The sequence below is a fragment of the Sciurus vulgaris genome (genome assembly GCF_902686455.1).
Source record: "Sciurus vulgaris genome assembly, chromosome: X".
In the NCBI taxonomy this organism is placed as follows: domain Eukaryota; kingdom Metazoa; phylum Chordata; class Mammalia; order Rodentia; family Sciuridae; genus Sciurus; species Sciurus vulgaris.
This window is the reverse complement of record NC_136471.1, coordinates 120,773,963-120,800,642: the sequence shown is the minus strand read 5'-3', so window position 1 is coordinate 120,800,642 and position 26,680 is coordinate 120,773,963. Positions and strand designations below refer to the sequence as shown.

At 35.1% G+C, this 26,680-nt stretch overlaps 1 protein-coding gene across 1 annotated transcript in view; it reads left to right on the top strand.

Annotated features, from left to right (window-relative positions):
* MBTPS2 (membrane bound transcription factor peptidase, site 2) overlaps window positions 1-17,047 on the top strand; it is a 43,687-nt gene extending 26,640 nt beyond the window's left edge. Inside the window, exons 6-11 of the mRNA XM_079122923.1 lie at window positions 4,967-5,085; window positions 6,527-6,707; window positions 10,510-10,604; window positions 10,981-11,176; window positions 12,547-12,622; window positions 13,993-17,047. Of these exons, the coding sequence (XP_078979049.1) occupies window positions 4,967-5,085; window positions 6,527-6,707; window positions 10,510-10,604; window positions 10,981-11,176; window positions 12,547-12,622; window positions 13,993-14,215 (890 nt within the window). The 3' untranslated portion in view covers window positions 14,216-17,047. The remainder of the gene's footprint in view (window positions 1-4,966; window positions 5,086-6,526; window positions 6,708-10,509; window positions 10,605-10,980; window positions 11,177-12,546; window positions 12,623-13,992) is intronic.
* Window positions 17,048-26,680: the final 9,633 nt, after the last annotated feature.

Sequence of the window (26,680 nt, the reverse complement as noted above, 5' to 3'; positions counted from 1 at the left end):
AAACAAATGGGATACATGTTGTTTCTGTTTGTACATGAAGTAAAGGCATACCATTTGTGTAATCATACATCTATATAGGGTAATGGTATTTGATTCATTCTGTTATTTTTTCCTTCCCCCCCACCCCTCCCACTCCTCTTTTCCCTCTATACAGTCCCTCCTTCCTCCATTCTTGTCACCCTCCCACCCCCCATTATGTGTCATCATCTGCTTATCAGTGAGATCATTTGTCCTTTGTTTTTTTGAGATTGGGTTATCTCACTTAGCATGTTATTCTCCAATTTCAACCATTTGCCTGCAAATGCCATAATTTTATTATTCTTTATAGCTGAGTAATATTCCATTGTATATATATACACCAACGTTTCTTTATCCATTCATCAATTGAAGGACATCTAGGTTGGTTCCATAATCTGGCTATTGTGAATTGAGCAGCTATGAACATTGTTGTGGCTGCATCTCTGTAGTATGCTGATTTTAAGTCCTTTGGGTATAGGCCAAGGAGTGGGATAGCTGGGTCAAATGGTGGTTCCATTCCAAGCTTTCTGTGGCAAATTTTATTTTATTTCTTTTTTCTTTCTTTTTTTTTTTTTGAACTGGGTGTCGAACCCAGGACTTTGCGAATGCAAGGCAGATGCTTTGCCACTGAGCTACATCCCAGCCCAACAATGCAAATTTTAAATGAATAATTTTCTTATGAGTCTTTTAGCTGACAAGTCATGGTGGTACATGCCTGTAATCCCAACAACTCAGGGGGCTAAGGCAGGAGGATTGCAAGTTCAAGGCCAGCCTCAGCAACTTGGTGAGACCCTGCCTCTAAAAAATAAAAAGGACTGGGGATGTAGCTCAGTGGTAGAGCCCCCCTGGGTTGAATCCCCACTACTGAAGGAAAAAAAAAGTCTTTTAAAATTATTCTTAAGTATCCATAAAGAGTTATTAGAAAATACCCTGATTTTTTCTTTTGAATAAATAAATATATACATAAATATATATACTCACATACTTGCTAGCATGGGCAGAGAAAATTTCTGGAGGGAGAAGAGGAAAATGTTTAATATGTTAACTGTGAGTCATGATGCTGGTGGGTAAAATAGGGATTTTTTTTTTTTTTTTCAGTACTGGGGATTGAACCCAGGACTTCACATATGATAGGCAAGTACTCTACATCACCAACTAGGTCCAAAGAAAGTTGTATGTCCCCACCAATAATTGGGTCCACATATCTCTTTCAGAGTTTATTAATTGGCATAGTACTAACTAGTCCTGCTGTCTATATATCACCTAGCCCATTACCTTCTTTTGCCCAGTTGGAAGTTGTCAGCCTAGTAAAGAATGAAGTGGCTTTGCTCTGCCATCATTCCCAGGTAGAGGGATAAGGAGGGGTAGAGTGGGGAAGGTGCTCATCTTGCCCAGAAATCAATAGAAAGCAAATTCAAAGATTTAGAATTATCTGTGAGAATGGATTAGTATGTCATTCTCTGCTAAATGGTTATTGAGCTGTGAGTTCACCTTGCTGCTGCCATCAAAGTGGAAATGTTCCCCATATTTGGGGGAATATACATAAATTACTTATTTAGAGAGAGAGATACAGATTCACGTGCACATACTGCCTAACATGTTGATTTTAAACTTAACAATAATTTAATTGCTTCTAAAATGTCTTCCCACTTCCATGTAAAAAGTCCACGTATCACTTATGTTAATCTACTGAAGAATACTTAATTCTAGTTTTATAATGGTACTTTTAAAGTGTTGCATGTGTAATAGCTATTGTTTTTGGTTTTGGTTTTTTGGTTTTTGTTTTGTTTTGTTTTGGGTTTTGATACCAGAAATTGAGCCCAGGGTTTCTTAATCACTGAGCCACATCTCCATCTCTTTTTATTTTATTTTTTTTATTTTTGAAACAGGGTCTTACTATGTTGCTTAAGTCCTTACTAAGTTGCTTAGGCAGACTTCGAACTCGCAATCCTCTCGCCTCAACATTCCAAGCCACTGGGATTTTAGGCATGCGCCACTGTGCCCAGCTAATAGCTATTTTTTTAAGCAATGAAATACATACTGATTTTGAAAAGGAAAGTGCAGTAGACATATATCTGAAATTTGTGAAGAAGAGAGATGAGATAGATACTTCCGGAGCACATTTTATACAAAGGTCTTTAAATTTTGAATTAAAGTGTAAAGAATTTTTAGAAGGGAGATTAAATAGTACCCACTATCCAGTCCTAAGTGAAGAGTAAATTGCTTTTAAAAAGTTCTTGGAACTGGGCATGGTGGCATACACCTGTAATCCCAGTGACTTTGGAGGCTGAGGTAAGAGGATCATGAGTTAAAGCCAGCCTTAGCACTTTAGCAAGACTACCCCAAAATAAAAAATAAAAAGGGATAGGGATGTAGCTCAGGGTTAAGCACCCCTGAGTTTCCGTTCAATTCCTGGTATCTAAAAAAAAAAAAAAAAAAACGTTCTTGGGCTGGAGGTGTAGTTCAGTGGTAGGGTGTAAGTACAGTGGTAGAGTGTTTGCCTAGCATGTGTGAATGTGTGAGGCCCTAGATTTGATTCCTAGCACTGGCAAACAAAACAAGCAAACAAACTAAACCTCTATGCCTTGTTGCTAAAAATCACTTTAAATAATGAAGACAGTTTGACCATTTTGTCTCCATACTTAAAATTTTTGAAATCTTAAATATTGAAAATCTTGTTTATATTTACATCAGCAAGTTGAAAGTTATTTAGGGGGTCAAGTAAAAATTTTAGTGACTCTGAAAATGATAATGTAATTATAGTAAGCAGTAGTCTTGCTAAAGTCATGGTTTATATTCCTTCAGATGTAACTACTATGGGTGATTCTAGGAATAATAATGTGAATTGATATTTTTTACCTATTAAGTCATCTTATGTCCTGAAAATCACTTCTATGTGTTTAAGAAGTGAGGTAGTTGTGTTTTGTTTATTATTTCCAAACTATATTGAGCACAAGTAGGGCTTGATTGAAGTAAATCTTAGCTTTCTTCTAATAATTACCAGCCTCAAGGCAGTGGGTACCTTGCTGCTTTGATCACAGCAATAGATTTTCTTTTCCTTTGATCTACAGTCTCATACTTAAGCCCTGGATCAGCCATGCTCAGATTTTTCTATTATTACCCTGGTCTCATTGCTTAGTATATAAACCAGAATAAAATTGGCTGTCAATTCCATCTAATCCCTGATGTTTCTTGTTTTGTCTTTTATTACAATCTTGAAGAAAGCTAGAAAAGATATGCCCTCACAACTATTTAACATTGTTCTAGAAGTTCTAGCCTAGCCACTGTTACAAGACCAAAATAGGTGGGATAGGGAGGAAATAAGTTACCATTATTAGAAGAATTTAAAGACCATGCAATCCTAAATGTAAAATTAATTTTGATGGTTAAGAAGTAAATGAGTGTAGTGTTCCTTTGTTTCTGAAACAACCCAATAACATAATGGGAAGAAAAAATCCCCTTCAGAAAGTTATGTACTATATTTAAAAAAGTTATCTTTTTTTCAAGGAATATATAGGGCCAGTGTAGAGAAAACTACAGATCTTTACTGAGAAATATAAAAGATTTGAGTAAATGTAGTTATGCCGGGATTGTAGATTAGAAACATAAAATTGTGAATTCACCCCTAGTTATTGTAATGATGTTAGAAATATTCCTTTGAATAATATTTAGTAGCTGTAAAAATGATTCTCAAATTTTTCAGAAAGAACAAAGGAGAAATAACCAAAATAAACAAAATAAGTGGAAGTTATTTACTTAATAAATATTGCAATATTATTACCACCAGTAATTATGACTGCTTTATTGTCACTGGAATAATCTGAACAGTGGAAAAGAGTGGAAAATTCAGAAGCAAATCAATGAATGGATGCACCTGTAGTGTAAATTAAAAGTAACACTTAATTTAGTGAGGAAAGAATACTAAACATTTGAATAAAATTATATTTATAAATCACACCATACACACAAAAATTCCAAATGATAAAAGACTTAAATGTAGAAACAAAACTATTTAAGACTACCTTCCTCAACAGAAATAGTAATTACTTACATAATATTAGGGATAGGAAAAGTCTTCTTTTGCATGGCTGCAAATGTTGACTATATGATGGAAAAAATCAACAGATTTGGCTGTATAAATATTACCTTTATTTCTGCACTTTTTCTTTTTTGGTACTGGGTATTGAACCCAAGTCCTGATATATGCTTGGCTGGTACACTACCATTGAGCTACATCCCCATCCCTAATTTTAGCTTTTTTTTTTTTTTTTTAAGAAAGACCCAACTCCTTTATAAAAGGTCTGTTGCTTTATAGTCTGTGACATGATATAAGATACATAACTAGTTGTTCCACTAATACTGCTCTCTGTAATAATTTAATTCTTATATTAAAACAATCTTTTTTCTATGTGCCATTTGGGATTTCATACCCTAGTTCAGCAAGAATTTTCTTCATTTTGTCATAACTTTCATTTGAATATATTTGAGATTTCTTTCAAAGATCACAAGTATGTTCAAATTAATGATGTATAGATTTTGTGAAAGAATATATAGTTAGTAGAAGATATTAGTTCTATTGTTATTAAATTATAATAGCATGTGGTCTTTCTAATGTGGTATTAACATGCCCATTTTATTTTTATTTCATTTTATTTTTTTTTTGCAGTGCTGGGGATCGAACCCAGGGCCTTGTGCATGCAAGGCAAGCACTCTACCGACTGAGCTATCTCCCCAGCCCCAACATGCCCATTTTAGATATTGGTATCTGAAATGAAGGTAGCCTCTAACTGAACATCTGTTTGCTATATTAATAAGGAGCTCTCTGCTTCACAACTTCTTCAGGTCACTTTACTAATTTATCAGAATGCCTACATGTTGTAAAATCCAGCTACCTATATAATTCTTGCCCCAGTTGAGCTTACTACTTTTTTTTTTTCTCTCTTTTCAGGTATCTGGCATAATTTTGTTCTTGCCCTCTTGGGTATTTTAGCTCTTGTTCTACTCCCAGTAATTCTCTTGCCATTTTACTACACTGGAGTTGGGGTGCTTATCACTGAAGTCGCTGAGGTAAATAATGGATTATTGGTACTTGGGGCATTCTTTCTCCAGATGTTGTGATATAATACTTAGCATTTAATGTCAGGCATTTTATTCAAGTTCTCATACAGAATGCTTAGTTTCTTCTGAAGAAATTACTGTAATCCTTTCAAATCTAAATATAATGTTGGGAAATACATTGACTTTTTCTTTTCTTTTCTTTTTTATTGTGGCAATAGGATTCAATACAGGGCACTCTACCACTGAACTATATCCCCAGACCCCCCACCCCTCTTTTTTTTGAGACAGAGTTTTAAAGTTGCCCAGATTGTCCTTAAACTTCTGATCCTCCTACCTTAGTCTCCTGAGTTTCTGGGATTACAGGCATGTGCCACCAGGCCCAGCTCTTCCTGTTTTTTTAAGGAATTTTTAAATGTGTCTACCTGCTGGAGTTTTTTGTTGTTGTTGTTTTGCAGTACTGACAATTGAACCCAGGAAAGCTCTACACGAAGCTACATCCCCAGTCCTTTTTATTTTTTATTTGGGGATAGGGTCTCGCTAAGTGGCCTAAGACTTGTAATTCTTGTGCCTCAGCCTCTGGGATTGTTCTGAGTTACAAAGATAATTTCAAGATTATCCCCATGTAGTTTGTTGATTAAATGCATCGTTTACCTTTACTGTTAATTTTTTTTTTTTTTTTGTGGTACCTGGGATCGAAGGCAAGCACTCTACCAGCTGAGCTATCTCCCCAGCCCACCTTTAGTGTTAATTTTTATCTCTGCTTTTGAGTCAAATGTCTTTTCTCCCAAGAAGTAAGAAAGACGAAACCTAAGCTATCCAGATAAAACATTTCATAGGAGTTTAAGTTAATGTCTTTAACTTTGTACTTCATTCCCTTATACAATGACTACTATGATGGCACCAGATCTTCTTTTCAGACGTTTTTAAAGGGGAAAATTGCTTTTGTGTGCAATTGGCTTACCTGTTCATAGTACTGATGGTATTGTCTGCATATTTGGGGCTGTGTTTATATAAGGACTTATAAAAGGATATATCTTTTGAGGATATGGGAAAGTTTCCCCCAAACCTGGGGAAAGCTGTGTGTGTGTGTGTGTGTGTGTGTGTGTGTGTGTGTGTGTGTGTGTATGTGAGGTGGGGGGGAGAACGAGAGAGAGACAAAGAGAAAGAGGAAAGAGAGAGAGAGAGAGAGAAAATGATGCTGATATTGAAACCAGGTCCTTACAAATGCTAAGAATGCACTCTCCCAACTAAGCTATATCCCCAGCCCTAATTGTTGGATTTTATTTTGGTAATTTTCTAGGACTATAGGTTTAGATTAAAATCTGGAATTTTTTTCTGCATTTTAAAAATATTCTATTTAATTAACTTAGTGTCTTTTACTATTACTTGCTCAAACTAGTCATAGCTTATCTTCACATATTGTCTGATTTGTTTTTTCCCTCTTCCCAAGGACTCACCTGCCATTGGACCCAGAGGCCTTTTTGTGGGAGACCTTGTCACTCATCTGCAGGACTGTCCTGTTACTAATGTGCAAGATTGGAATGAATGTCTAGATACCATCGCCTATGAGCCCCAAATTGGTTATTGTATAAGTGCATCAACTTTACAACAGTTAAGCTTCCCAGTTAGAGGTATGTCTAATACTTTAAATACAGCTACCTTCTATTCACTAACCCTTAGACTATGTAGATTTATTCTGTTCTAATATTTTTAAAATAAGTCAGTAAAATAAATATGCCCAAACGAATAGTTATGTTTGGTAAATTAGATACTGAATATATAGTTTCTTCTACTGTATAGTATTGTTGAACTTTTAAGTATTACAATATCGTATTTGACTTTTAGAGCTCTAGAAAATTCTTTCTGTTCTTATAAAACTTGCATTAGGCTGGGTGCAGTAGTGCACACTTATAATCCCAGTGACTCTGGAGGCTGAGGCAAGAGGTTTGCAAGTTTTAAGCCTCAGCAATTTAGCAAGACCCTGTCTAAAAAAAAAAAAAAAAGGGTTGGGGACACAGCACAATGGTAGAGTGTCTCTGGGTCCAATCTTCAGTACTCTACTCCCCCACCCCAGCACATGCCTATAATCCCAGCTACTCAGAAGGCTGAAAGGAGTATCATAAGTTCAAGGCAAGTCTAGGCAATCTAGCAAGACCTTGTCTCAAAATAAAATTTAAAAAATGGGCTGGGATAGCCAAGTCATGAAACCAGTCTAGGTGCTTGTCAGCAAATGAATGGATAAAGAAAATGTGGTATATATACTCAATGGTGTTCTACTCAGCCATAAATAAGAATGGAATTGTGGTCTTTACTGGTAAATGGATGGAACTAGAGAACAATATGCTAAGTGAAATCAGCCAGACATAGGAAGTCAAGAATTGAATATTCTCTCTTACATGAAGAATGTAGACCAAAATAAAGAGGAAAAATGGGGGTCTCATGAAAATTGAAGAAAGATTGTTGGAGCAGAGGAAGAGGATTGAGGGGAAGGAGGAGGAACAGGAAAAAAGGGGAACAGTGGAATGAAATTGACCAAATTATGCTATATACACATATGAATATACCATGGTGAATTTCACCTTTATGTATATCTATAAAGCACTATTTTTACAAAAAACAATAAATAAATAGAAGGAAGACCAGTAGAGCAGAGTAAGGGGAATGGGGGAGGGAAGTGGGGAGGGAAAGAGAAAGAACTAGGGAATGAAATAGAGCATATATATAATCATATATATATATGATTATATCAAAATGAACCTCAATATTATGTATATCTATAATTCACCAACAAAAAATTTGAAAATATGGACAGGGGATATCATTCAGTGGTGAAGTAGTTACCTAGCATGTGTGAAACCCCAGGTTCAATCCCCAGTACCATTAAAAAAACAAAAACTTGTTAAATCAGCATTCAAACTCAACCATAATCAATTAACTAAATTTCAGTACTTAAATATCCTTTAATATATCTATATGCATGTATGGAGATATATAATAGTATCTTCATTTATAGGTCTATAATTTTGAAATTAGTTTAAGTAACAAGAAGCAATTCTCCTTTGCATAAACTTTCCCTTACATATTCTGGCTAAAATATACCAAAACTTAACCAATTCTCATGGTAGCTATGTGTGAATGGTGGCATATCTAAAGCTCTTTGGGGTGGAGTTATTGTATATATTTTATGTGATAGAAATCCAGGGAAAGTTATTTTGGCTTATGGAAATACCACTTGAGGTCAGATATGTTGTCCTGTACAGCAGATAACAGGACTGAAGTAAGTTTCTTCTCAGGACCCACTAAACATTTTGAGTTCTCTTAGCTCTAAAAAAGTCAGCAACTTGACTCGGTGCAGTAGTGCACACCTGTAATCCCAGTGAATTTGGATGCTGAGGTAGGAAGATTGCAAGTTCAAGGCCAGCCTCAGCAACCTAGTGAGGCCCTAAGCAACTTAGTGAGACCTGGTCTCAAAATAAATAAGTTAATAAATTGAGTGTGTGTGTGTGTGTGTGTGTGTGTGTGTGTGAGTGTGTGTGAAAGAGAAAGAGAGAGAGAGAGAGAGACTGTGTTGGGGAGAGAGGGAGAGGGAAGAAGAGGAGAGGAGAGAGAAAAGAGAGAGCACTAGGGATGTAAGTCAATAGCAAAGTATCCCTGGGTTCAACCTCCAGTACCCCCCAAAAAAATCAGCATTATTTTTTTTTTCTTTTTGTAGTACTGAGTATTATTGAATGCAGGGGGCAATCTACTACTGAGCTGTATGTATCTCCAGCTCTTTTTTAATTTTTTTTTAATTTTTAGACAGATTATCACTAAATTTTCCAAACTGGTCTTAAACTAGGGATCTTCTTGTTTCCACCTCCTGAGTTGCCAGGAAATCATCTGTACTCTATACAAAATTGTTGGGCCCAAATTTTAAAGTGTTCCAAAATACAAATTATGCTCACAGCCTTTAAGTCAAGAAATGCCTAGATATTTGTCCACATCTACTGGTGTGAGTAAACATGATTAATGATTGATAATAATTTTACTAAAATATTGTATGCAACAAAGGCAAAGTAGTGAGAACAATTTTTAATTTTTTTTCAAATTTAGTCTTCCATATAACTTTATTTTCAGTGCTGGGGTTTGAACTCTATCATTAAGCTATATTCCCTGCCCTGTATAACCCACTTTTTAAAAATTTTTTAAAGTTGTAGATGGACAACAATACCTTTACTTTATTTATTTATTTTTATGTGATGCTAAGGATCAAACCCAGTGCCTCACACGTGCCAGGCATGCGCTCTCTCACTGAGCTACAACCCCAGCCCCTGTATAACCCATTTTTAAGAACCTTAATTTAAAAATAAATATATAAATTTATAAAAGTCCCAGCTTTAGCAATTACCAGTGTTTTGTTGATTTTGTTATCTAACCAGCCCACTTTTGGGGGGAGTATTTTAAAGCATAGCCCAGGCACCCTATCATTTCACCCATAAACTTAAGCCCCTCTTTATAAGGTGATTACTCTTTAAACATGACCACAATACCATAATCATACCTAACAAAATACCTTGTCGCTGTTTAGTTTTCCTTAATATTTTTTTAATAGTGCTGGGGGGTTGCATCCAGGGCTTCACATATACAAGGCAAGCACTCCCACCACTGAGCCGCATCCCCAGACCCCTAATTTGTTTTTTATACTTGATTTAATTTGATTTCTGAATCTCTTTTAAGTTGTTAGTAATTCCCTGACTGTTTTTGAAATGGTATTTGTTTATTGAAGAAACTGAATCCTTTGTTTTATTAAACTTCACGTGTTCTAGGTTTTTCTACTTATATCTTATTCTCATGGTATCACTTATATGTTCAAATGCCCCCAGTTTCCTGTAAACCAGTGGTTAAGTCTAGAGGCTTGATTTGATTCAGGATCCTCCTTGTTTTTTCTTTTGGCAGAAATACTTCATAGGTAGTACTTGGTATTTCCTAATAAGTCATACCAGAAGGTATTTGTGTTCTCCCATTTAGTAACGTTAAGATTATTCAGTGGACCAACCTGATTCTTGAAGGTTGAAATATTTGTCAGTTTTCCCTATTCTCAAGATTTACCATCTTCCAAAACCTTTCAGAAGTAGTTAGGCCCTTCTTCACTACTACTTCAGAAAGGGCCTTGGAATTATTATTACAAAACCTACTGAGACCCTTTTACTCCAACTTTATGGGTGGGTAAGTTTATGAGGACAGCTTACCTAGAGGTAAGTGCCACTTGTGATTTCAGATTGAATGGATTGCTTTTTGTAATATAAAATCAAACTGCAATAAGTAGCTGACAAGCTAAACACTGAATTATGTAGCTTCCAGATTCATATGTCATTTTATTTACTTTTTGTCTTTAAAAGGCTATTTTTTTACATAACAGATTCTAATAATCAAATAAGCACTGTTTCTCTTTAGCATACAAACGGCTAGATGGTTCCACTGAATGCTGTAACAATCACAGCCTCACAGATGTGTGCTTTTCCTACAGAAATAACTTTAATAAACGTTTGGTAAGTTGCCCTGAGGCAATCTTGCTTGTCTGATATAATTATTACAAAATAAATATAAAAAACTATAATGGAATCTATGAAAACTTCTACCTTTTTTCTGTTTACTTTGTATCATTTTATTAATATCTATGTTTCAGATGTTATATTTCATTTGAGTCTGAGAATCTTTAAAAATTTTATACGAGTGTAGTATCTTGTATGGCCACGGTGGGATATTGGGAGCTAATTTATAGCACATGCACATAAATGGCATTTCTTTTATATGAGCGTCACTCCTAATATACTAGATGACATGAAAAATATTGACAAAATGTGACTTGGATTTAATAAATCAGTAAATCATTTTAATATTGACTAATTAATGTTTTATTCACAGCATACATGTCTACCTGCCCGGAAAGCAGTTGAAGCCACTCAAGTTTGTAGAACTAATAAAGATTGTAAAAAAAGCTCAAGTTCAAGTTTCTGCATAATACCTTCTTTGGAAACTCACACTCGTTTAATAAAAGTAAAACATCCACCTCAAATTGATATGTTGTATGTAGGACATCCACTGCATCTTCACTATACAGGTGGGTATTATTGTTGTAGACCTGTAGGAAATTGTTAAGATTGCCTGTATTCTCAGTGTAAAAATTCAGTAGAAGTCCTTGCATTATTTTTTTATTATAAATTTGATCATTTGTCAAAGTTTTATTTACTTGTTCTTAAGCATCAAATGGCAGTAGGCAGTAGGAAGATAATCTGAATTTCTGAAGCAAGAAAGAGCCTGCCTATGAACAGTTATGAATTTTTACCTCCCCACTATTTATGTCTAAGTTAAATAGGTGATCTCTTAGAAATGTTCTCTTGAGAGTTTGTTAAATTTATTCAAGCTCCCCAAAACAGTGGCAAGAGACCCATACCCTAGACAATGCATGGGCATGTATGCATGACACGTGAATCTTAGTACAATTTCGAAGTTGGGCCAGCATAGTCATTTTACCAGTGGCGACTGATTGGACAAAATATATAACTTCTCCATATGGCTCATATAGTCTATCTCATTTTATTGTGCAAGATTCCTAATGTTATTTTTTCTTACAACAATTCATCAACAGTTCATGCTTTTAAAGTGTACAAATCAATGATTTTTAATATGTCCCTGTCTCAAAATAAAAAATAAAAAGAGCTGGAGATATAGCTCAGTGGCAGCATGCCCTGTACCAACTAAATAAATCCCCAGCACCAAATAAATAAATAAATATAAGACTTTTTCATTGCTTCGTAGTCATATCCTGAGAAACAAATCTGGGTCATTTTTCTTACTTATTGTTTGACACTAAATGACTCTAGACTGCAATGACAGTATACCCTCAACACATGAAGACATATCCCTAGTTGGGATAATTCAAAAGTGTGTACTATGGGTTCTGCCTAATTACAGGATAGGTTTTAGTGTTTAAAACAAAGACAGAATTTTGTAATCCACAGAATAGGAAAGAGTTTAAAGATCCCCTCATCTTAATCCATGTTTTAGCAATGAAAAAAGACCTGAGACCAAAAAGAGGTTAAATAGCATAATAGTTGTAGCAAATGTGATTTTAAGGTTATAACTCTTTGAAAGGATAATAGCTCTTCAATGTGAATTATAGAATATTCTTTCAGTTAAACTCTGTATTTAGTAGTCATATTTCATATATAGTCAGTTTTAGCTTATTCTTTTTCAATTATAAATACATACTGGGGCATGAATTCTTTCATTCCATTAATTTTATTATCCGTTCTGGAATAATTGATTGCTTTTATATGAGAGGCATATAGCCTGCCTACATATGGTTAGGAAGGGCTTTCTCAACCAGTTTAATAGGCTAGCCTAACTTTTGACCATATGATAAAATTTATAATGCTGTTATTTGTCTGATATGAATAATATTTGTTATTCCTGGTTTCTCCTTTTTAGTGAGCATCACCAGTTTTATCCCACGTTTCAACTTTCTAAGCATAGATCTGCCAGTGATTGTGGAGACATTTGTCAAGTATCCTTTCTGGTGTGAAAAAATGTTTTTAAAGTGTTGTTTGGGGGCTGGGGATATGGCTCAGTAGTAGAGAGCTTGCCTAGCACACGTGAGGCACTGGGTTCAATCCTCAGCACCACATATAAATTAAAAGTATTATGTCCATCTACAACTGAAAAAAAATTTAAAAAGTGTTGTTTAGAGCTTGGTCAGTTTTACCTTGGATAGAGTATTGGAACTTTAAAAGTATCACTTAATTACTAACAACTAAAAAAGACTCTTTAAAGAAGTTGAAAGAGCTCAGACTGTACCTGGGAGGGAAACAATTGGAGAAAAAAGATTGGTCAGGAAGGTGAAAGGTGAAAGATGTGAAAGGTGAGGAATCCAGAATACAACTCAAAAGACGGATTTGCAGGTCTAAAATCTTTTAGTATGTAAAGGATGAAAGCTTCAGTTACTAGTGAGATGAAGAATTCTGCCCCATCTGAGCTTGTTAGTTTTGACCAAATGAAGGACAGTTCTTACATAAAAAACTAGGAATAACTAGTAAATGCATTCCACTGGTCCATTAAGGAATGCCTAAGGAAGATCAAACCAGTTTACATTACTAAAATAGCAATTCAGAGGACAAAAATCTCATGTAGTCTTTAGCATTTCATGTTTGCATATAAAAAGTGAATTTTTAAAAGAAATTGATTATTACATAGTTGGAAGACTTCTTTATTTTTGACACTTTTAAATCTTTAAATTTCTTTCCTTGGTGATTTTGAACAAAATGAAATAGAGAACAAATGAGCAGTTACTAAAAAGAAATGTGTATAATCAAGATCGTATCTTGGAGACTGCAACTTTGTCACAGAGATACTTAATGCTATAAACTTATAGATGATAATAAAATAAAGCAAGGCTCAAGGGTCAAAAGCTTAATTTCCTCATATGAATGAAGTCTTTGTAAAAACCAAAAAAGTAATTTTGGGACTGAGTGTATAGCTCAGTGGTAGAGTGCTTATCTAGCATGTATGAGCCCTTGAGTTCCATCCCCAGCACTGTCAAAACACAATGAAAAATTTTCCCCCCATCTCCTATTCCTTCCACATTCCTTTCCCTGGTGTCATTAAAGGATTAGAAAGACTTAATCTTCCTAGGAGTTCATTATAGATTGGTTTGTCTATAAGTAGTTTGCCTTATTTTTCTTGTCAAGGTTTTTGAACTTCAAAATAATATAAACTCTTGTTTTAAAAAGTATCTAAGAAGGAATGACAGAGATGTAAAGAAAGTAGAGAAATCTGTTGTAATATCAAATTCAGTCCCCAAACTGTATCTTCTTCTGACTCAAAGAAAGATGGTTTCCACTCAGCTCAAAGCTGGCTCCTTAACTGATTTTAACCCAGGTACCTGATTTCCCTCTCTGGAGCACTGGCTATTGTTAATGCAGTGCCCTGCTTTGCTTTGGATGGTCAGTGGATTTTAAACTCTTTCCTGGATGCCACCCTTACCTCAGTAATTGGAGACAATGATGTCAAAGATCTGATAGGATTTTTCATCCTACTTGGTGGCAGTGTTCTTTTGGCTGCCAATGTGACACTAGGACTCTGGATGGTCACAGCACGGTAATATTTGCATTCATCTGACAGGTCTCTGAGTTACAATATACAACTATGTGGTAATGTTCATTGCCATTGAAATCTTTACTTGGTATGAAATGTAAAGTGTTTCCTTAAAATTACATTTTGGCCTACATCTTTATGCTCCTCCTATATCCAGAGTACCCAAACTCTGGTGGAGGATGAGCAAAAGAAATGAAAGGCATAGTCCCTGACTACATTCTAGTTTTAAAGACTGAATGTACACACTTCACATGCTTGTGGAACAATTTATAAACAATTTCAAATTCATTCTTGTAATATCATTTTGTGTGACTACATATTGTCTTGAAATAGTATAAAGGAGAACAGAATTGGGTGGAAATAATTGAAAAAATCTTAAAAGCACCAGTAATCTGGATTTGAAGGAGACCAGACTTTGGCCAAGTGGAAGGGTGAGTGTGTTCTTGGCCTATATCTCATGTCCTTTTTCTTGTTTGAAAAGTATTTTACAGTTTATTGGTGTATTATTTTTGTACTTTGAAAACTGTGAGGAGTCTGATTTTAAATTAATAAACTTCTATAAAAGAAACTGCTTACATGAAAGGGAAAATCTTTGTCAAATGATACCAAATAAAACCAAAATTGGAAGCAGGGCCAGTGATATGAGATGGTTTTGTCCCACAAGCATTGTTTCATTGATAATGTGTCTCCACATCCTCATGAAGAAGCACTAACCTTGATATTCAGAGCCAGCTGCATGAAGTGTCTCACACCAGCAGCTTGTGAGCTGAGGCAGTTAGGACCAAACCTCAGAGCTCAACTGGGTCCTCTGACAGATCACAAGATACACCCAGCATCTTCAGTAGACCTGGTTACCCTTCTCTTATAGAGGTTTGAAGCTTGGAACTCTTCCAGGGTAGACATTTTCTCTTGTGCTACTAAGGCCATCTGGGGCCTATCTTTAAGAAGCAACAACCCTAAATCCTGAGCCATACTCTGTCCTCACCAGCGGCTCCCATGTTTCTCTGTGTTGGGTGATTAAACACCTAGTCCTTGCTTTCTATCTCTCCCCTAAGCTACCTCTGTGGGTCCATAGAAGACTTGGTAGTATAGTGAGAATGGCTGCATATGAAAGGATACGAACTTGGATTTCCCAGAGCCTGGGAACAGACTCTTGAATCTGAAGGAGCCATACCTGGTTTGAGGTCTTGTGGAATGAAGCTGCATCCCTGGGAAATTTGGGAAGTCAACAGGCCAGTGTGAAGCTGTTGGTCTTTGAAGTGTATGAGCATGCTGGTTCTTTGATGAGAAATGCACACTTTTCTCATACACTCAAGAGGTGATAAAAGGCAATAACTTATTAATAGCCATGTATCCAACTTCTTCACTAAGTGAGGTACTCTATGGGTTACCTTTTTCAGATCATTAGTTGCTCTTTCAGCACTAAAACTTTAAAATCATTTTTAAGAAACTTTTTAGATTTTATTAGAATTTTGCCTTCCTTCTTAAACAGAAATTATATTTTGAATAATTTTAATGTTTTATTAATAACTTGGGTTATCAGTTAATACCAATACTAAAACCATACAAATTATTGGTTATCCCAGAAAAAATGGCATTTGTTCTACTCTTAAGTAGAACAGTCATTCTGGACCAAAGTGTATTAGCATATGCTTAGACCTGTTTTGGTAGTAGACCTTAGAGACTGCACATGAAATACTTAGGTAATTAACTTGTTTACATTTGAATTAAGCAGTTTACTAATGAAAATGTATGTGTACAAGTCAATTTTTTAAAACTTAGGAAAAAAAATTTGTGTGTGTGGTGCTGGGGATTGAATCCAGGGCCTCATGCATGCTAGGCAAACACTCTGCCACTAAGCTATATCCCCAGGCCAAGAAAAACATTTAATACAGGAAATCCTATCCATTAACTTCTATTTCTGGGTAAAAGCAAAAATGCAACCTCATTTTATTTTAGCTTTTAAAATCAACCTTGCTCTGTTGATCCATAGGGTCAGGATTTGGGAACACTGTCACAAGAAATTGAGCAGATCAGTACCGTTTATATAGAAATGGCCTCATTTTATAAGAAAGGAAATGTTATGTGTTGTCTTGTTAGCTTGACTGTGGGCTCTTCTAGAACAAGGACTATGTCATATTCAGCTCTGCATCCCTGGCACAGTGCATGAGACATCATAAGTACTTAATTAATGTGGTTGAATGGATGGTGATTCGTGTTATTTATAGATTAGAAAAGCATGTTTCTATTTAAGTAAGCTGTAAAGTATTATTGAATATTTACTGTAAATATATGTTAACATAAAAAAAACTCAGAAGCCCTTTATGTCCTTGGTGTATTATCTTTCTGGAAAAAATTCATTTTGGTTTCTGTAGAATGATTAGAAAACATTAATTATTTTGAGGATTTGAAGAAAGTGTTCTTTCTGTGTTGTCACTTTGTTCAACACTTTTATTCTCAGTGTTCCTACTCTGTATTGTTTACATTTTTGAAAGTTTTTTTTAATCACCTACACTCTGTAGAGAATGTATATATTCTTTTTAGCATCTCAGTTTGAAAAGACCTGCAATTAAACTTGATCTTTTGATAATAACTCTGCTAGGTTGTTGTCTGTTCTAACAGCAAATTGTAAACTTGTGCTTCATGGTTGTGTGAATCTTGGTCATCATTTTGTCCTGGGATATTTATTGAATGTCCACATACTGATGGTGCACAAGTATTTTTTTTTTTTCTGTAGATCTTTTGACTGTTCTGTAATTCATTCTTAAGCTTTAACTTGAAGATATCATAATTGCCAGCATTTGGTATTTAGCAATAAAAGAATAAATGTTTATCAGCATTTTATGTTTGTCACCATCTATCTGTTGTCTCTTTAAATAATGTCTCTGTTCTGTCAAAATTGTTCTGCTTACCTGGAGTAAGATCTTAGTCGTTTTAAAATTCCTGATCTAATATCAGCCTTCAGTTTTCATTCATATAAGAGTTGTTGCAGGCCTTGAAAAGAAGTCTTCTAAATAAGGTTCCCGTGTTCTCACTACTATCTTGGAAATGGCTGGTTTATGGATGAAGAAAGAAGACTATCATGTTTCCTTAGTGTGGACAGAATTCTGTAAGTTCACTTGGGTTTTGAGAATTCCTGTAAGAAAGTATTTTAACTGTAACATTTGGTTTCTTTGTGACCTTTTGTGCCAGTGCTTCCTCCCTTGTTCCTAGGTCAACCTTCCCCCACCCCAGCCTTCCTTCCCCTGTCCTCACGTGTTTGTGTATGTGTGTGTGAGTGTGTGTGTGTGTGTGTGTGTGTGTGTGTGTCTTTCTCCCTCTCTTTCATTCATTTCCTCCCTTGTGCCCAGGGCCAGCCTCTCTCCACCCTTGCCCTTCTCCCTCTCTCTTTCTCTCATTCATTACTAAGAACAAGATAAAATCAGCTGGGAATTTAGCCCAGTTCCTGATTAGCTAGCCTCATTCCACTCCTTCTCACCTCTGATCATGTTACACTACAATTAAGAGCCACAAGATTAAATGACCGGTTATCTAAACCACTTTGTAAACACCTTTATTGAGATAAATACTATAAAATTCACCCATTTGAAAGTGTATGATTCAATGTAAAACCATTTTTCTTTTAGTGTCTGATCAAACAATAGCATACATATGTGTTATGGTTTGGATATGAAATAGCCCCAAAAAACTTCTGTTAATGAAGGAATATTTAGAGGTGAAATGATTAGATTGTGAGAGCTGTGACCTAATCAGTCCATCCTAGTTTAAATGAACTAACTGGGTGGGACATGACTGAAGGAGGTGGATTGCTGTGGTCATGCCCTTGGGGATTTTATTGTTTTCCCCTGGCGCCTTTCTCTTCTTTCTCTGCTTTGTGGCCACCATGAGCTGAGCAGCGTTTTTCCACCACACCCTTTAGCCATGATGCTCTGTCTTACCCTTGGGCCCACAGCAGTGGAACTTGCCAACCATGGACTGAACCTCTAGAACTGTGAGCCAAAATAATTTTTTTTCTCCTTTAAGTTGTTCTTTTCAAGTATTTTTATAGCAACAAAAACCTGACTATATGCTTTGGTATAATCTAAACTTCTAAGTACATGTACCTGTGATAAAACACTGGGAGGAAAAAAATTATGTTCAATTATTTCACAACTATATTAACTCTGGGGTGGGTTTAGTACTGGAATAAAGTTGAAGTAAAGGTGAAATATGTGAATGTACTTTCTTTGAGAACAACCTTTTTAATCAGTATATTTGCAAACTCCCCTTGTTATTTAGGAAATATTAATTTGAATAATCCATTGTATATTTTATCAAGCCATGTCAGATGAATTCAATGAGAGGAAAGACTATTTTGGAATCTAATTCTACAATAGGATATACTCAGGGTGGAGGTAGAGAAAAATGTCTAGAGGAAGTTGTAATTATAATTACAAAACAGGTCAATAATATTGTATATTTCAATTTCCCACTAAAGAGGGGGGAAATTCCTTATTAATTTTACTTAGCTAACTATTAATCCATAATTGCCCCCATCTTATTAACTGAATGTTTCTCAAACTTTTCTACTGACATGTTGCATTGTAGTGCAGGGAAAAGAAGAATCTAAGATCCCAGAAGGATCTAAGAATAAAATTCTGTAATTTACTCTCCACAGTATAAAATTGAAGTCTTACTTTATCTTAAATTCAAGTGGATTTTGCATTCAATCAGCTATCATAAAGCCATTTCTCCTCTTAAAGGTATGAAATACTAAACTGTCAAAGATTTAGATTGTAAGAATATTAAGATTTTCTTCCTTTCTAAAACATATTGATAGTATTTTATGGCAGCTGATCTATAGACTAGTGACATTTTGATGGTACTTTGGTCCATCTGTAGTGAAATTAGGAAAAGAAAGATTGTGTATATTGGTTTCAATTACAGTGAGGTATGTGTGATATTATAAATCTGCCTGTTACTCTTTATCAAAGAGCTCCCCTTGGACTGGGGGTATAACTCAGTTGATAGAGTGCTTGCCTCACATGTGCAAGGCCCTGAGTTCAATCCGCAACACTACACACACACACACACACACACACACACACACACACATAAAGAGCTCCCCTTTATTTGGAGTATGGAAACACATACTTAATTTCCTATAGCATTGACAGGTTGTGCTCTATAATGGCTTTTTTATAACTGACACACTTAGTGGCAAGGCATAGGTTTCCAGCTTTGTGTATACTCTTACCTCCCCCTAAATTATCTGACTTCCAAGTTCTGACAAATCTATTGGATATAAATTGACATTTCATCGCAATTTCTATTTCTTAGATTTTTCATAAAGCTGCACACCCATCTATTTATTTGTCCATTTAGATTTTTCATTCTGCCAGTTGCTTATTGCTATCCATTGCCCAGCTTTCCACTGGGTGTCCTAATTTTTGTTATTGATCCATAGGAATTTCTTATATATTATAGATCATTGGTCAACAGATTACAGCTTGTAAGCTAAATCCTGCTTACTACGAATTTTTGTAAATTAAATTGTACTGGAACACAGCCATATTCATTCATTTATGTATTGTCTGACTGCTTTTTTTCTACAATGGCTGAGTCGAGCAATTGCAACACAGACCATATAGCCCACAAAGCCTAAAATATTTGCTGTATTTTATAAATACACAGAAGAACCCATGTTCCAGATGTCAATCTCTTACTCATTTAAGATGTTGCAGATCTATTCAGGAGGTTGATGCAGGAATGTCAGGAGTTTGAGGCCAGCCTGGGCAACTTAGCCTGTCTCAAAATAAAGTTTATATAAAAGGACTGCAGTGCTGCTCAGTGGTGGAGCACTTGCCTAGCTTGTGCGGAGTCCCTGGGTTTGATCCTCAGTACCGGGGGGGGGAGGAAAAAAAGATGTTGCAAGTGATTTTTCACAGACTATTACTCATCTGTTAATCTTATTTATGAGGTCCTTTGTTTAATAAGGATCTTTAGTTTGATATAGTCAATTTTATTAATTTGATTTATTCTTTGTGTTTTGTGCATCTTATTAAAAATGTCCTATCCCAGGGTCACAATAGTATTCTGTACTTTCTTCTCTGCTTTAGAGTTGTACTTTCACAATGAGATCTTTAATTCCTAAAAGATATGATATTAAGTAAGGAACCCAGGTTTATTTTTCTATATAGACTTAACTACACTTAAAATAGACATCATAGGGGCTAGGGCTATAGCTCAGTGGTAGAGTGCTTGCCTAGCATGTGTGAGGCATTGGGTTGTATCCTCAGTACCACATAAAGATAATAGATAGATAGATAGATAGATAGATAGATAGATAGATAGATAGATAGATAGATAGATAGATAGAATAAAGGTATTGTGTCTATCTGCAACTAAAAAAATTTAAAAAATAGACAATAGTATTTTTCATTGTAAGATTGCTAAATAAATGTTTATATAAAGTTCTTAATATGGTGTCTAGCATACTCAAGTATTATGTAGTTACATGACTTATTTTCAGAATATGGAATTATGATATGTTTGGTCCTGATAGTTCAGTCCTCACTAGTGTTAGATGCTGCCTTGTTTTGGTATGCCTTCTAGACTTACAGGATTTCCGGTGCTTTCAGGCTGGTTCCGGTTTTCTGAAGTGCCTACCAGACCTTGCCCACCCCACCCCACCCTGTTTTTTGTAGTCCAGGGGATGTAGCTCAGGGCCTTGTACATTCTAGGTAAGCACTCTACCACGTGCTGCATACTCAGACCTTTTTATTTATTTATTTATTTTTATTTTGAGACAGAGTCTCACTAAGTTACCCAGGTTGGTCTCATATTTGCAATTCTTCTGCCTCAGCCTCCCAAGTAGCTGGGATTATAAGCATGTGCCACTGCATCCAGCTGGCCTTGTTCCTTTTAAGCATTTCTTCCCCTGATCAAAATGGACCAAATGTCACAATATTTAAGCTACTGGTTAAGTATTTTGCTTACTGAAACTGATCAAAATAAGCTGTGTTCATAGGAGTGTTCACTGATAGTAATGTAAGCCAATATTTAAATCTGGTTTTATGAAAACAGAAGGAGACACTGCAGCAAATCAATATTGGAAAGAATTTGGAGCAGGTTGTCCTTTGAGGCCACCAAATCAGATAATAGAAAACCCTATGCTCTGTGCATGATTTGGGGTGTTATATTGCAAAATAAACTGTTTTATGTGTTCACTTAAATTTTTTTTTTCTTTTTTTGGTTAGAAAAGCAATTAAACTTTTTAAAACATGTGTATCCTTTTGTACATCTTTTCCCCTTATTTCCCTGTAGTGATTGTTACTTTGTTGCTTTTCATGAATCCAGACTCACATTTTTACAGAGGTTTTACAAACTTTTAGGCCCTATTTTAATTTCTTTTATTGTCCCTGACTCTCATACTTTTTTTATAGCATTCTTTTCTTACCTTTTGACTCCTTTGTTTCCATCCTTAATGGCTTCTAATTTTTCTTCCTAGGCTTTATGTATCACCAGAAATCTATATTGTAGGTAGTACTGTGCAATTTACAGATTGTTCACTTCTCCAGTTCAGGGCACCCTTTTTCTGTCATGGAAATTCCTAGGAAAAAGATGTTGGTAATCAGGAATGTGTTTGGAGAGATTCGAACTGGAACAAAAAAAAAATGCAATTTGGGTGGCCTTTATAGCAAAATTTCTTTCTTGCTATAAAAAAATTGCAAGTGCATTATAGACAACAAGTTAATGAAAATAGTGATTTATTGAAAAAATAGGATTATATTAGATAAACTAGTAAGCTGCGGTTTAAACTTGACAATGTATGGTTACAAGCATTTTTCCATGTTATTAATAGTCCACTGTTTTTTCAATGGTCATACAATATTGCTATGTAAAATATGTTGTAATTTAATCAACTCCTATTCTTTCCAGTTTTTCAATATTTATAAATATAGTCACTAGGAATATCCTTACAACTAAATCATTTTGCATATTTATGCTTCTATATAATTCTAGAAAAATCTTAGGAAAGTTCTAGAGGAAATATTGCTACTTTAAAGTGGGAGCAAACTTTTAATTATATATATGCTGCCTTGTTGCATTTGAATTTTTTTGGGGGGTGGGGTAGTACCGGGGATTGAACTCAGGGCCACTCAACCACTGAGCCACATCCCTAGCCCTTTTTTGTATTTTATTTAGAGACAGAGTCTCACTGAGTTGCTTAGTGCCTTGCAGTTGCTGAGCCTGGCTTTGAATTCTCGAACCTCCTGCCTCAGCCTCCTGAGTTGCTGGAATTACAGGCATGAGCCACCATACCTAGAGAATTTTTATCTGTTAATTGGGTATGCAAAAATGACCCCACACTTTAATTTTTACTTCATTGATTAGGAAAAAAGTTGAACATTTTAAAATGTGTTTATTGACTATTGTGGGATTTTTGTTTTGTTTTGTTTTTCTGTTTGCATCCTTTGGCTATTTTTTCACGAAAGTGATTGTTTTCTTACTGCTTTTCTTTTCTTTTTTTTTTTTTTTTTTTTTTGCAGTGCTGGGGATTTGAACCCAGGACCTCGTGCTTGGAAGGCAAGCACTCAGCCAACTGAGCTATATCCCCAGCCCCTTACTGCTTTTCTTATACATTCAACTGTACCATTTGATTTGTAATATGTGAATATATTACAACGTTAAATATAATGCTGTCTTTACGTTTGTATATACCATGATCTGCCATTCCTTGCCTATGTCTTCTACCTTCAATGATACATTTTGAAAGTCTTCTCCACCCCAAAATTTTACAAATATTCACAAACTTTTGTAATAATAATTTTGATTTGTTTCAAACATTTAACTCCTTAACACACATGTAATATATTTTAATGTTGGTGCAAAGCAGGGATATAACCTTATATTTATTTTTCCCCAAATGATTAACCAGCTATCCCAAGGAGATGATAGTCTTGAAAGATATTTCATTCCAACTAAGGAGAAGCATGAATTTTTTCTTTGGAGAGAATAAAATATAAGTGAAATTATTTTATTTAAAAAATAATTCTTATTTATATAGGAAGCAACTATTTATTATTTTACTCTTTCAATTCAATAATACAATGAAATAAGTATATGGCTTATGTATTTTCCTTAAAATGTTTTACTTTTATAGAAATAATGTTTCTCATTCCTAAACAACATAGATAAGTAATATGAAGATTATACTTATCATGTCATTATTTAAAGGTACTATTTTCATCAAATTCTTTTTTTTTTTTTCTGATGGCTGAATGTGCAAAATATTGGGAAATGGCAGGGTGGGGAGAGAAGACAGATGAGACTTAAGATTCAAACTCAGGTTTGGGAGCATGAATTGAGAATTGGGGAAATCTTGACTTGAAGAACACTGTGGAAGCCCAGTGGACAGTACTGTCTATAATCTGGGTTAGTTTAGCAAATGCGACAGTGCTATGGTATCATGACCAAGGTCATGAGGTTAAAAAACAGTACTCACCCCCATGATCCCTATTTTAAAAGAGAAGTGAAGATAGAATACATAGGTTTTTGTTTGTTTGCCTTTTGTGTTTGCTTTTGTTTTTTTTTACTTGTTTGGTTTTGTTTTTGCTTTAAGTCAATATTTCACCCTACTGATTTTGATATGCTTTCAAAAATGCCATCTTAGTTTCAAATATTCCCCTAGGTAGATATATTTATTTTTTATTTTTTACAGACTGCATTTTTTTATTAAAAATCATAAATTTACATAGGGCAATGTTGTTTGATTCATTCTGTTATTTTTTTCCCTTCCCCCCACCCCCAAATTCTTAATTTGAAATATTTTTGCTTCATAAATTTCAAAACTTTTAATTCCTCTGAGGATTATTTAATACTAGTTTTTTAAAAATATTTTTTAGATGTTAGTAGACCTTTATTTTACTCATTTATTTATATGTGGTGTTGAGAATAGAATCTAGTGCCTAACACATGCTAAGCAAGTGCTCTACCACTGAGCCACAACCCCAGCCCCTAATTCTAGTTTTTAAAGGTTGAAAAAAAAATCTTATCTTTGTAACACATATCCTGATTTTTTTATTAAAATATTTTTTATTTTTACAGACATATTTTGATTCATTGTACACAAATGGGGTACAGATATTCATTTCCATGGTTGTACACAATGTAGTTTCACACCATTCATGTAATCATACATATACATAGGGTAATACTGTCTCATTCTACTATCTTTCTGTCCACCACCCCCTTCCACTCCTTTTTCCTCTACATCATCCAAAGTTCCTTCATTCTTCTCTTCCCCCCGCCACCCCCCATCATATATTGTCATGCACTTATCAGAGAAAACATTCAGCTTTTGGTTTTTTGGGCTTGGCCTATTTCACTTAGCATGATATTTTCCAACTTCATCCATTTACCAGCAAATGTCATAATTTTACTATTCTTTATGGCTGAGTAATATTCCATCATGTATATATACCACAGTTTCTTTATCCATTCATCAGTTGAAGGGCATCTAGGTTGGTTGCACAATCTAGCTATTGTGAATTGAGCTACCATAAACATTGATGTGGCTGTATCACTGTAGTATGCTGATTTTAAGACCTTTGTGTATAAACCGAGGAGTGAGATAGCTGGGTCAAATGGTGAATCCATTCCAAGTTTTCTGAGGAATCTCCATACTGCTTTCCAGAGTGGCTGCACCAATTTGCAACCCCACCAGCAATGTATGAGAGTGCCTTTTTCCCCACATCCACACCAACACTTATTATTGTTTGTGTTCTTGATAATAGCCATTCTCATTGGAGTTAGATGAAATCTTAGGGTGGTTTTAATTTGCATTTCTCTAATTACTAGGGATGATGAGCAATTTTTCATATATTTTTGATCACCTGTATATCTTCTTCTGTGAAGTGTCTGCCCATTTCCTTAGCCCGTTTATTGATTGGGTTCTTTGTATTTTGGGTGTAAAGTTTTTTAAGTTTTTATAAACTTTGGAGATGAGTGCTCTGTCTGAAGTGTGTGTGGAAAAGATTTTCTCCCACTCTGAAGGCTCTCTGTTCACATTACTGATTATTTCCTGTGATGAGAAAAAACTTTTTTAGTTTGAATCTATCCCATTTACTGATTCTTGCTTTTATTTCTTGTGCTATGGGGGTCTTGTTAAGGAAGTCTGGTCCTAAGCCAATGTGATGGAGATTCAGGCCTACTTTTTCTCCTATTTGGTGAAGGGTCTCAGGTCTAATTCCTAGATCCTTGATCCATTTTGAGTTGAGTTTTGTACAGGGTGAGAGATAGGGGTTTAACTTCATTTTACTGCATATGAATTTCCAGTTTTTCCAGCACAATTTGTTGAAGAGGCTATCTTCTCCATTTTAAGTTTTTGGCACCTTTGTCTAGTGTGAGGTTACTGTACTTATGTGGGTATGTCTCTGTGTCTTCTATCCTGTACCATTCATCTACCTGTCTATTTTGGTGCAAATACCATGCTGTTTTTGTTACTATTGCTCAGGATTTTATTTCATCTTCAAATCTGAAGGTTAGTTTTGCTGGGTATAGGATTCTTGGTTGGCAACCATGTTATTTCAGGGCTTTAAATATATTGTTCCAGGCCCTTCTTGCTTTTAGAGTCTGGGTTGAGAAGTCGGCTGCTATCCGTATTGGTCTCCCCCTATATGTAATCTGATGCTTTTCTTTCGCGGCCTTCAAAATCCTATCTTTATTTTGAATGTTAGGCATTTTCATTATAATGTGCCTTGGTGTAGATCTGTTGTGATTTTGTGCATTTGGTGTTCTGTAAGCCTCTTGTATTTGATTTCCCATTTTATTCTTCAGCTTTTGGAAATTTTCTGATATTATTTCATTGAATAGGTTGTTCATTCCTTTGGTTTATATCTCTGCCTTCCTCAATCCCAATAATTCTTAAATTTGGTCTTTTCATGATGTCTCTTAGTTCTTGGAGATTCTGTTCATGATTTCTTACCATCTTCTCTGTTTGGGTAACTTTATTTTCAAGATTAAATATTTTGTCTTCATTGTCTGAGGTTCTGTCTTCCATGTGGTCTAGTCTTGGTGATGCTTTTCATTGAGTTTTTTATTTGGTTTATTGTTTCCTTCATTTCAAGGATTTCTGTTTGTTTGTTTGTTTGTTTTGAGAATCTCTATCTCTTTGTTGAAATGATGTTTTGCTTCCTGCAGTTGCTCTTTCAACTGCTTATTGGTATGATCATTCACTGCCTGCATTTGCTCTCTTATCTCATCCTTTGCTTCACGAATCATTTTAATCATGTATAATCTGAAGTCCTTTGCTGACATTTCTTGTATCATACTGTCACTGGATTCTATTACTATAGAATCTAGATTTGTTTGGATAATTTTCTTCCCTTGTTTTTTCATGTTGTTCATCTATTTTCTCCTCTAGCAGTACAGATTTGGGAGTATTGTAGTTTCCCCCCTATAGGCTCATAGTGGCCCTATAGGTTTCGAA